General features: G+C 33.5%; 1 protein-coding gene across 1 annotated transcript in view; it reads right to left on the minus strand.

The window, feature by feature from the left end:
• The window catches only part of LOC150083034 (poly(A)-specific ribonuclease PARN-like), a 504,128-nt gene that overhangs the window by 142,744 nt on the left and 349,305 nt on the right, over window positions 1-12,079 (minus strand). Inside the window, exon 13 of the mRNA XM_090376989.1 lies at window positions 9,986-10,055. Coding sequence (XP_090233115.1) covers window positions 9,986-10,055 — 70 coding nt within the window. The remainder of the gene's footprint in view (window positions 1-9,985; window positions 10,056-12,079) is intronic.

Consider the following 12,079-nt stretch of genomic DNA (forward strand, 5'->3'; position numbering starts at 1 on the left):
ATAATATATTATGAATTTAGTTTTAATTATAATTATTTTAACATTAATTAATCATCATACAATACTAACTAACTAACATTCCCTCACCGGGTCATCTACCCGCTACTTCATCGGGGGCTTTGAGCGGTCGATAGCCAGTTTTAAAGGAATGTCTCATAATTACCTGTTTCTATTATCTCCTTACCAGTTTTGCCTTAGCAGTGAGATTATTTTGCTATTTAAGTCTATTTAATTAATTGAATATGTATAGTTTTATTTCAATTTGTCTTTTAGTTTAATTTTAATTTTTGAAAGTATTTTTATCTTAACATCGGATTCGGCAAACTGGTAGAGGGGAAACAAAGCCCAATGGGTAATTATCGGAATAAGCGAGTGGAGTTATACTTATCTGTCCGGTGGTGTTCTTTCGGTAGATGAGGGGTTAGCCCTACTCATTGTTTGTTTTATCAGTGCGCAGCCGCACCTATTGTTGCTTGATATTGTTGTAGGGTGATGTTTTTGCAAGTCATCCGATGAGTGGGCTGATTCCGACGTCAGCCAGGGTGGGGCTGAGTCCGGGTTTTTTTTTTATTTCCGGTTTTTAATTGACTCCGTGGTGAAAATTAAATTCTTACATGTTTTGGTTGTTTGTTATTTACAAGCGTTGTTTTTTGTTATTTACACGAGTTGGTTTGTTATTTACATGAGTTGGTTTGTTATTTACATTAATTGTTATTTACATGAGTTGGTATTGCTATCCCTTTGGACTGGGCCGGTATAGCTTTTCTAAGGCATAACAGCCCGTATTGTCTTAGGGGATTGCTATTTACATATTTACAGCCTCCTGTAAAGTGAATGTTACCTTGCGTCTCATTGCACGCAAATTTTTATAAAAAATTGGGTGGGTTAATATAGGAAGCTGTATTATAGTGCGGTCAGAGGACGAGCCTCCTCTGAGCGTAAGAAATACGGACCTTAATTTAGGTAATTTTGATATTGCATTATGATTTAGACATTTGATTTTTGATATTCATAATTGTGGCCGCTTTTATGTGGTGTTTGCTATAATTGTAGGGTATATAGTTTATTGTGAGTGTTTTTATAAGTTTGTTAATTGCTTCTGTTGTGTTCTCTGCATTCCTGAAAACGGTTATTTAGCATGTAATGCCGCCACACCAAAAGTGAATAACATAAAACCGAGTGTATCCGATTACCATAAAAACCCACATAAAGAAAGCTACGGAGAGATCCATCAACACCAGAATAAACTAGAATTTAGTAAATGCAAAAGTAAACTATGCAAAACATGACTACAAATGCATACAGAACACCAACATAACGACGATAACGGACCGAAATTTTGCCACACCAAAAATGTAATCTACTTAATTACTTGTAAAACATGCGGAATACAATACTTTGGACAAACCAGCACAGAACTACACATAAGAATAAACCTGCACCGGTCACAAATAAAGAAATAGGGAGAAAACCCCACAAAAGCCAACACCACAGACAAATACACCAATGAAATAGAATACAAACACTTTCAAAAGCACAAATTTACCAATATAACTATTGCAATCCTAACCATAATAGAAAATACAGCCGAAAGAGAAAACATGGAGGACATGTTAATAATAATGTACAAAACCCTATACCCATACGGGCTTAATAACAGATTTAATGGAAGAAACTTCACATACACCAACCCCGGACAATGTACATATACTATCTTTCAGCTCAACAAAGACTGGCACAAAAATGGACTAAAACTTAACAAAATCAAACAAGAAATTAACGAAGATAATGAAAGCAAAACACAAAGCCTAAACGACTTCGAAAAGCTCATCACAGAATGGGATACAGAACCCATTAATGTTAAAAACATCCACAACACCCTATTTACACTTAAAATCAGCAAACTTAAAGCACTAAACAGAATTCACCAAAAACTGAAGATTAAGAACATACACCTCAACCATACCCTAGAAGATGTCTTCAAATTCAGAATCGACAATAATTACAAAGACACTACAATTAAAGAATACTGAATCATCAAATTCCTGAACCGAACGTTCGACCACGTCAACTTCCATGACATTATGGAAAACACTAAAATGTTCCTACCTATCCAAAACATTAATATTAAAAGTCAGATATAGTTTCACAAAACCGATAGGCATAACCATGAGTAACTATAAAAACACAATCAAAAATATGAATAATACGGAACAACTATGCCACTGCCATGATAACAAATATAGAAAATACATAGATCCACATCACAAACACATCATCACAGGCGACCTCAGCATTATAGAGGATCACACACTTAAAGAAATAATGGAAAAAGGAACAAAATTCAGACCCAATAGCCCAACCAATTTATTTAGCACACGTAAATCAATATACAAGGATCTACTGCAATTTGCTTTCAAAACTGCACACAAATTCAACACACCTATAGAAGCATTCCAAATATGGATAAACAATACCACAGAAAAAATCATGAATAAAATCCAAGGGGTCCTAACAATAAAGAATCCCATCAAACAATACAATCTGAAAAGCATTAACCACAAGAAGAAAGAACTACAAAAGAAATTCGTTATAACGAACACAGACAAAGCTAGCAACAATTTTAGCATAATATGCAAAAAGTTTTACATAGACACTATTAAAGAAGAAATGAACCACAGTGAAACGTACAAACAAATAGTATCCACACCTAACAGCATCAATAAGAAGATTATAGCACTACACAAAAAACTAAAACTGAAATTAGAAATTGCAAAATACCCATTCATTTACTGGATCCCAAAATTCCACAAAATACTCACCGGCAAAAGGTTCATAACAGCAAGTAAAACCAGTTATACAAAAGTTTCCAGTAATCTATTGAAAGACAAACTCAAAATTATATTCAATGAATTAACTAGCACCAGAATAATCACCAGCAACAAAACATACCTAGAATACATCCAAAACAAAAACAATAAGATAAGCATATACACCTATGACTTCCAAAACCTATTTACTAGCATATCACATGAAAATCTGATTAAAGTCCTATTAGTCTACTTTCAAAACCACCAAAATAGTTTAAAATGTAACAAACAATACTGGTACGATCTAATTAATCAAAAATTCAACGTCAAAAATAACTACGTAAAGATGGGAAACAGCATCTACCAACAGACCAGAGGGATAGCCATGGGATCGTGCTGCTCCAGCACGATTGCCAACCTATACTTACACCACTTTGAAAATAACATCACAGAAGAAATCAACATATTTAGATATATCGATGACGTCCTAGTCATCAACCACGACAGTTTTGAAACAATAGCCCAAGTAATCTACCCCACCGACCTCAGCATAGAACGGACCAACCAAAACAGCAACCTACAAGCATATTACCTCGAGAGTCAGATCACCATCAACAATAACAATATCGAAACTAAACATTATGATAAAAGAGACCACTTCAACTTCCCAGTTATAAAGCTCGTCCGCTGGGACAGCAACATTGCAAAACACATATATGGAAACGCAATTAGAAACCAAACAACCAAATAATGAAAATATGCAGTAATGCAGAGAACACAACAGAAGCAATTAACAAACTTATAAAAACACTCACAATAAACAATATACCCTACAATTATAGCAAACACCATAAAAGCGGCCACAATTATGAATATCAAAAATCAAATGTCTAAATCATAATGCAATATCAAAATTACCTAAATTAAGGTCCGTATTTCTTACGCTCAGAGGAGGCTCATCCTCTGACCGCACTATAATACAGCTTCCTATATTAACCCACCCAATTTTTTATAAAAATTTGCGCGCAATGAGACGCAAGGTAACATTCACTTTACAGGAGGCTGTAAATATGTAAATAGCAATCCCCTAAGACAATACGGGCTGTTATGCCTTAGAAAAGCTATACCGGCCCAGTCCAAAGGGATAGCAATACCAACTCATGTAAATAACAATTAATGTAAATAACAAACCAACTCATGTAAATAACAAAAAACAACACTTGTAAATAACAAACAACCAAAACATGTAAGAATTTAATTTTCACCACGGAGTCAATTAAAAACCGGAAATAAAAAAAAAACCCCGGACTCAGCCCCACTCCGGCTGACATAGGAATCAGCTCACTCATCGGATGACTTGCAAAAACATCACCCTACAACAATATCAAGCAACAATAGGCACGGCTGCGCACTCAAAAACCAAACCAGTGATAAAACAAACAATGAGTAGGGCTAACCCCTCATTTACCGAAAGACCACCACCGGACAGATAAGTATAACTCCACTCGTTTATTCCAATAATTACCCGTTGGGCTTTGTTTCCCCTCTACCAGTTTGCCGAATCCGATGTTAAGATAAAAATACTTTCAAAAATTAAAATTAAACTAAAAGACAATTTGAAATAAAACTATCCATATTCAATTAATTAAATAGACTTAAAGAGCAAAATAATCTCACTGCTAAGGCAAAACTGGTAAGAAGATAACAGAAACGGGTAATTATGAGACATTCCTTTAAAACTGGCTATCGATCCGCTCAAAGCCCCCGATGAAGTAGCGGGTAGATGACCAGGTGAGGGAATTTTAGTTAGTTAGTATTGTATGATGATTAATTAATGTTAAAATAATTATAATTAAAACTAAATTCATAATATATTATATAATTTGAATACCATTACAGACCCCCAGGAATAGGTTAGACTAAAAACGCTAACTAAATCTCTTGTTCATTATACACCTTAATACCCTATAGAAAATAGATACCAGAAAAATTTAAGTAATCTAAGCAATCAAATTAAAAACTAAATATCAAGCATGTATAATAGTCCAATTGCCACAGGGCAATGGCATTAACGTAGCAAGTGATAAATTAAAAATAATCAATTAGACATTAACAATAATAATAATAACACAAAATATATATATATATATTAGAACCCGGATAAGAAGTTTTCCAAGGAAGTGGAGGTTTAGAACTTCTTATAGGGGAAAAACTTCGTAGAAGGGAAAATGACCTAAGGGTATGAAATATAAACTACACAAATAAAAATGAAAAGATACACATACAAGATCATTTTTAAGTAATATTTCAGAACTTTAAATATTTTACTCTGCCTATGGGAAACATTTTTAAACTGAGAATTTCTAATTCCCCACTGATGGTACCTTTACCATGTCGTGGTGGTGGGTCTTGCATGTCGCAATGATCTACAGAGCTAAGCTAGTGGTAGCTTGCTACCAGTAGGGCCTCCCAAGCCAGAAAGGTTTGTAGCTAGAGACCAGACAAAAAAAAAGATACCTTGTTCCTCCAGGTTGTGGGTTGATGCAATGGGCCAGATTCCCATTCATCATAAAACATCCTTTCAATGCTAAAAGCCCTAACAGAGAAAAAAATAAGATGGACAAATGAGAATCGAACTGACAAATGGAAAACGTTTATGAATTTTGGCTGCTGGAATATACAAGGAGTTAGTACAAAACAAGATGAAATTTTACTGGAATTGGGAAAATAAAAATTGGATGTGGTGGTCTTAACTAAAACAAAGAAGAAAGGGGAGGTGACGAAATGACTGGAGAATATATTTTCCTTTGTTCTGGTGTCAAACAACAGAGCTAAGGCTGGAGTGGCTATTCTTATTCACAAGAATTTCAGAAAGTTTACTGAAAAATGGAGCTTTGTTGATAAACGAATCATGACACTTGAAACTAAAATATATGGAAGAGAAATTACTATTATTTGGGTAAAAAAAAAAAAAAAAGGCGAAGTGCAGCCATTATCAACCCACTGCAGGATGGAAGACTCCTCAACAATTCATGCTGAGGGAAATGGACCATAATCTGCCATACTGGTCCATTGCAGGTTGGCAGATCGACTGTATTCGGCAGTCAGGGGCTTGAACCCCAGTCTATTCAAAGAGCGTGTGCTACTGCACTCCCGCCCACTCGGCTATGGAGGCATATGCTCCTAATAATGAGTCTCCTACAGATATTAAAGAAAATTTCTGGGAAACCTGACAGAAGTAATAGAAACAATTCCACGTTGCAGAGAGATAGTCATAATGGGGAATTTGAACTCCAGAGTGGGAAGCATGGAGAAACTGTAAAGAATGATAATGGTGAGAGACTGATTAAACTTTGACTGATAGTAACACCTTCTTCCAACATAGAGATATTCATAAATTCACATGGTTCCAAGAAACAAAGGGACTAAAATCAATAATTGAATATGTGATCACTAAACAACAAAGCATAATTTCTGTCTGTGATGTTAGGACCCAGAGAGGAGCAAATTGTGATTCTGATCACTTTTTCGTGAAGACTATGTTTTCGTTCCCATGGGTGTGCCAAAAAAGAAAGGATAAAACAAAGAAAGATTTTGAGATGAATGAACAACTTGACACTGAAAGATTCAATGTGGACTCACTAAAAGATGAGAACACCACGTGTTTGTATCAACGAAGATTAGACCAAGAATTAGATGAAACCTATGGAGAGAGTGCAAAAAACATATATGAATACCTAAAGGAAACAGTATGTTGGAGTTTCAACATACCTCAAAAGGTAAAAATTACAATAAGACAGAGCAACAATCCACTAAGTAATTCAGAACCATCAATATTTAACCTTCACTGTGCTTTACGTGGTCGACACTATCCAATTATGGATATCAATGAAGGCTATTGCAATACAGGTGACCCCCGCTTAACGCTGATAATGCGTTCCGGAAAAACAGAGCCCTAAGTGAATCCGCAATAAGCGAGCGCCGCATTCCCACAAGGTAACATATGTATTTGTGAGTTGCGGTCGGTGTCATAGGATATTTCCTAATCAATAATAAACGGTAGTGAAAAGATGCACAAATATTGGTCAAAATATTTAATATTCAAATATTTGTACATATAAAATATTCTGCATTACATACGTATATAATTATATGGTAACTACTTATGTATCAAAATTAAACTTAAAATTCCAATTAAAATCATAAATTTAATTGATCTAAATTGATTTAATTTAATTGATGAATTTAATTATGAAAAATGTGTCGATTTTGGGTTGAACTTTGGCCCTCTTCCAAATAAACTAAAAGGGGTATTAATTTTAAATCCCCCGCAGCGTTACCACCAACAATAAAGTCAACCGATCTTTCCCCGCTTTCAAACCTGGCATGTTTTTTTTTTCTTCTTTCAATATGAAACTTCTTTTAGGCATTCGTTTCCACAAAAGTCCTGCTTCATCTATGTTAAAAACTTGTTGAGAAGTATAACACATAATACCCCTCTTCAATAATTTTAACAAGTTCTTTTTTGAAACTCTCAGCTCCTTGATCTGCACTTGCGGCTTCTCCCTGGATTTCCAATCTATTCAACCAGCCCTTACTAGTTTTAAATGGTTTCGATTTTTTTTTTTTTTTTTTAGGTGAGTTTTCTTCAGATCATCATATAGGCTAATCTCTCTCTTTTATTATTTATAATATTTAATTTAACTGAATTCTGCATTGGATATTATCTTCAATAAAATTAGTTAGTCTTTCCATTTCAATCCTAATAGCCGGCCTAGCCCCTGTTGCTTGCAGTGGAACAGCTATCTTTCCCACTGCTAAAATTAATTCTTTTATTTTTTTTTTTATAATTGTTCTTACAGTTAAACTTGCAAGTCCTAAATCTTTGACCGGAATCGATTCGTTTCAAAATGTCTAATTTAATTTTCAAATTCAGTAGTATTTTTCTTACATTTATAGTCTTCGTACTGCGCCCAAACATTGTTGCTTTTTCATTCTTATCGGCCATTATTAACTCTTCGAAAATGTAACTGCGTTGGTTGCATTAATTACGATACAATGTTCAAGTAAACTGTCCGTTATGCATGATGTCTAATACTGTACTGAGTGATGACTAGACTTCGGATAAATGCATATAACGCAAATATTACACACTTGATCATTTTTTAAAATGTTGATCTCGGAACTACATAACAAGTCACTGTACTTCAATTAAATTAGCGCGCGAGAGAATTTCACTGAGTGTGGGAATATTTCTCAAGTCTGCGTGGGAAACGTTTTAACCGTATTTTTTATATTCATTTTCAAGCTATCGACTCCATCAAATGAAACAATTTCGTTAAATATGCCAAAAATGTAATCTGTAAAAGAGCGTTATAGTGATCTGTGACAGCATTATAGTCAGATAGTGGTTATAATATAAGAACAGCGTTATAGCGAATCAGCGTAAAGCGAACCGCTTTATAACGGGGGCCTGTTGTAGGTCACTTCCGTTATATAAAAATGTTTATACTAAAAAAGGTTTAGTGCTGAAAGCCTCAGACTACAGAAGATTCACTAATCGAACAAGTTAGTGTGCAGTATCATTTTAGCACACAGTAAATCACTGAAGTAGGTGAAATGGCAAAATTTTTGTTATATCTCATATTGTGAATGCTTTCACAACAAGTTGCCCTGACATTGAACTACTTTGAATAAGCAATGCTTTGACTGTGGATTCTCGAATAGGCAACACTTCACCAGTGGATACCACAAACCCTGGCTGGTGGTATCCACCAAGAATAAGTAAAAGTCTTTTCCACTGGCGAGGAAAAGACAGTTGCTTATTCGAGGTAGTGCAACATCAGGGCAACTCGTTATGAAGGCATTCACAATATGAGACATAACAAAAATGATGCCAGGCACTAAACTGTTCAATTACCAAAATGTTTATATTGTTTAATATTATTTTAATATAAAAATAAAGAATTTCTATATTTAAAAAACGTATTAAGTGAGAAAATGTCATTATAAAAATCTGCTGTGTATTCGTTATCACATACTTTTTTTTTTTTTTTTTTATGTGGGAAAGCTTTTTACCAGGGGGAATTTCTTACCTGGGAAAATAATACATTACAATACATAGAGTTGAAATTGGGAATTAAGAAACCAAAACTAGTATGGGGGGGGGGGGACTTTCTATGTGGGAGTTTCTTATCCAGGTTCTATTGCATGTATCATAAACATTTAACTAATATTAATAATTGTAAAAATTAACCCTCTGTTAATTTTTACAATTAACAAGAGCACTCCCGGATATTGCCAGAGTAGTTTTTTTTCCTAATTTAAAGAAATTCTATACAAGTGACATCAATGTCAATTTATGAATTCCTCCGATCTGCATCATTAACTGTTGTTATTAAAAAAGTCTGGCCTTAAAAAAAGTAAAAACCAAGCATCTTAAACCGCTTAATGCATATGAATTAAATTGCATTGAAAAACAAAAATTTTAAATTAGCTCCATCATTCCAATCCAATTACTTAAGCATGCTACTATCACCTTTGATCTATGCATCTCCCAACAGAAGTGCTCACTGATTTAAGCTGCTGTTTGTCTTGGAGTGACAGACCACTAACCACACAGACATGGGTTATTCTATTTTAGTTTCTTTCAAGTTTTGCTTGCTGACAGTAAAAATAATGTTCAAATGGAAGCATTAAAAAAAAAAAATCATGTCTAAAGCATGGAAATGAGGGTTTTATTTAAAAATACATGCTTTTAATATAAAAAAAATGGATTATACACAGTTTTGTTCATAACGGATTAAAAATAAAGGGTGGCATCAAAAATTATACAATTTTCAATTTTTTCATTGCAATTTAAGGTTATAAATGGCACATCTGATCCCAGGGGCATCTGCCAGATAAAACAAATTTGCAGACCCATTAGGGAGTTAAAAATGAGGAGGCCTGTTCCAAATTTATAAAATACTTAAACTTTCATATACTATACATTGCTTCTCAATTTTGTAGCCCCAAGAAATTTGAAACTCTTCTTCATTCAGCTGTCAAATATATTTTAATCACATTGGCATTCATCACTTTTACTAGATAATTTCAAAAAAAAAAAAAAAACACAACAGAGAGAGAGAGAGAGAACATTCTGAATGTGCATATAAAAAACATGAAATTTTTACTTATTAATATATGGTTCAAGCAGAGCAGACCCAGGTAATACTCTCTTTTGGGGAGGGCCTTGAAGGAAACCTAAAAATATTTAGTAAAGAATCAATTAAAATACTACAAAATATTTTAAAAACAAACTTTAAAATTACAAAAACCCCTGCATTATCTAATTTATTAAGCCAGTGAAATAAATAATTCACACTAAAATAGTTAATCATCTAAAAAAAAATAGAGCATTTTGAAATTGTATAAAATACTTTAAAATTTTTTTATAAAACTTTTTAATGTGCCATTATTTACCACTACTGGAATAAATGATGAAACACTAGCAGGTATTTACAAACATTAAATTTATGAAGCTGATTAACCAAACTTCAATCAATCAAAATTTTCCCTCTAAATTTGATTAATTCAAAGTTATTTCAAGAAACACTTTTTTTTTTTTTTAATGTAAATTGAAGGTAATTTTTAACAATTTTATTAATTGAATTCAAATTTCACTTATGGTTTGTTTGTTTGTTGGTTTTTAGGAGCATTAGCAACTAAGGCCATATTGCTCTAAGAATATGCGCGGGGGGGCTCATTTCCTGACCTTTTCACATCCTCCGTATTTGGTGGTGACTGGCTCTAACGCCGGTCTAATCAAGAAGCGTGTGCTACGCACTGCTGCTCCTTCCCACCTGGCTACGGAGGCACCTCACTTATGGAATTCATTATCTAGATGAGTAAAACCCTAATGAAATTTTCAATATTTATTAATAATGAGCTACATCTTGGCTGCTGACTGCTGCACAAAGATTTCCTTAGCTTCAAAAGAAGGAATTTTTCATATTAACTTTTGATTGTACAGGCAGCTCCCGCTTTATGAGTTCCCGGGTTTACAAGGTTTTTTTTTTTTTTTCAAGAATCAAGATCGAAAATATGAACATTAATTGCAAAAACTGAATGATAAACATTCATAATGACCGCATTTCAAACCGCGTGTTTAGCTATAAAATACAGTGTACCCAGCTTTATGATATTAATCCATTCCATACACTATCGTATTGTGAAAATATCATAATGTGAGCCCAATAACACATTGTTTTTGGTAATTTGTTCCACAATCTCGGAAGTTGAAATTTTCGCTATATAACTCTCTAAAATAGTGCAAATTGTATTAGTTACCAATTCAAATCATTAAAATGCACTACACTTTCATTGTTATCGTATGTTCTGTTATAAGAATCAATTTTGAACGGCTTTGTGATATTTTTCTAAAACACATTTCTGGAGGTTGCGACCATAAAACAATAAAAACAATTTGCACTTTCCAGTTTTACTGGGCTTTTCTGTTACTGCAAGCAATTATTAATGGGTAGTAAACTCCATGTTATTGCATTTGCAAAAATACTGATAGCTGGAATTGTGTAGTTTTTTACATTATTATGGTGAAATGTGGTTCCCCTTTACTGAAATGTTCAATCGTTTAAAAAACAAATAAATTTTCAGAAACTTTTCTTCATTCCTTTTTTTAAAGCTTCGTAAACTTGTTACTCCACGCAAATCATATTAGTTGCAATTTGTGCGTTCTATTAAAAATGCTTTTGCATGCTACTGAAATTTATAAAGAAAAGAGAAGATTATCTTGGAAACAAAAGCCTTTTGAAGCATTTCTGAAAAAGACGACTCCTTGTGCAACAAGTGCTGAGCGAATAATGAGTGATCAACGAGTGTACATTTAGTTGATGATAATGAAGAATAACATTTGTAAGTCATAAATAATTTCTTTATTTTTATAATTTGCTTGGTTTTACAGTCTATGTTATAATTTCTTTGGATAAATCATTGTTTAAACAAACTAATTAGCTAACTAATTTCATTGTTGAGAACGTAACTCCTATTTTGAACATTATGTCTATAGGTAATAAATTCTGGCTTTACAAGCGCATGCCAGGAACAAATTAACTCATAACATCGGGAACTACCTATATTTTAATTTGGAGCATGATGCAATTCTGTGGTGATGGTCATTAGTTAGATCAAAATTCAGGACATTTTTTTGGTGATAATTTGAAGGTTTTGGCTTAATAAACATAGTGAAGGAATAGTTTTAACTGACTGAG

The sequence above is a fragment of the Mastigoproctus giganteus genome, chromosome 7 (assembly GCF_048544385.1).
Source record: "Mastigoproctus giganteus isolate SK-2022 chromosome 7, ASM4854438v1, whole genome shotgun sequence".
Lineage (NCBI taxonomy): Eukaryota > Metazoa > Arthropoda > Arachnida > Uropygi > Thelyphonidae > Mastigoproctus > Mastigoproctus giganteus.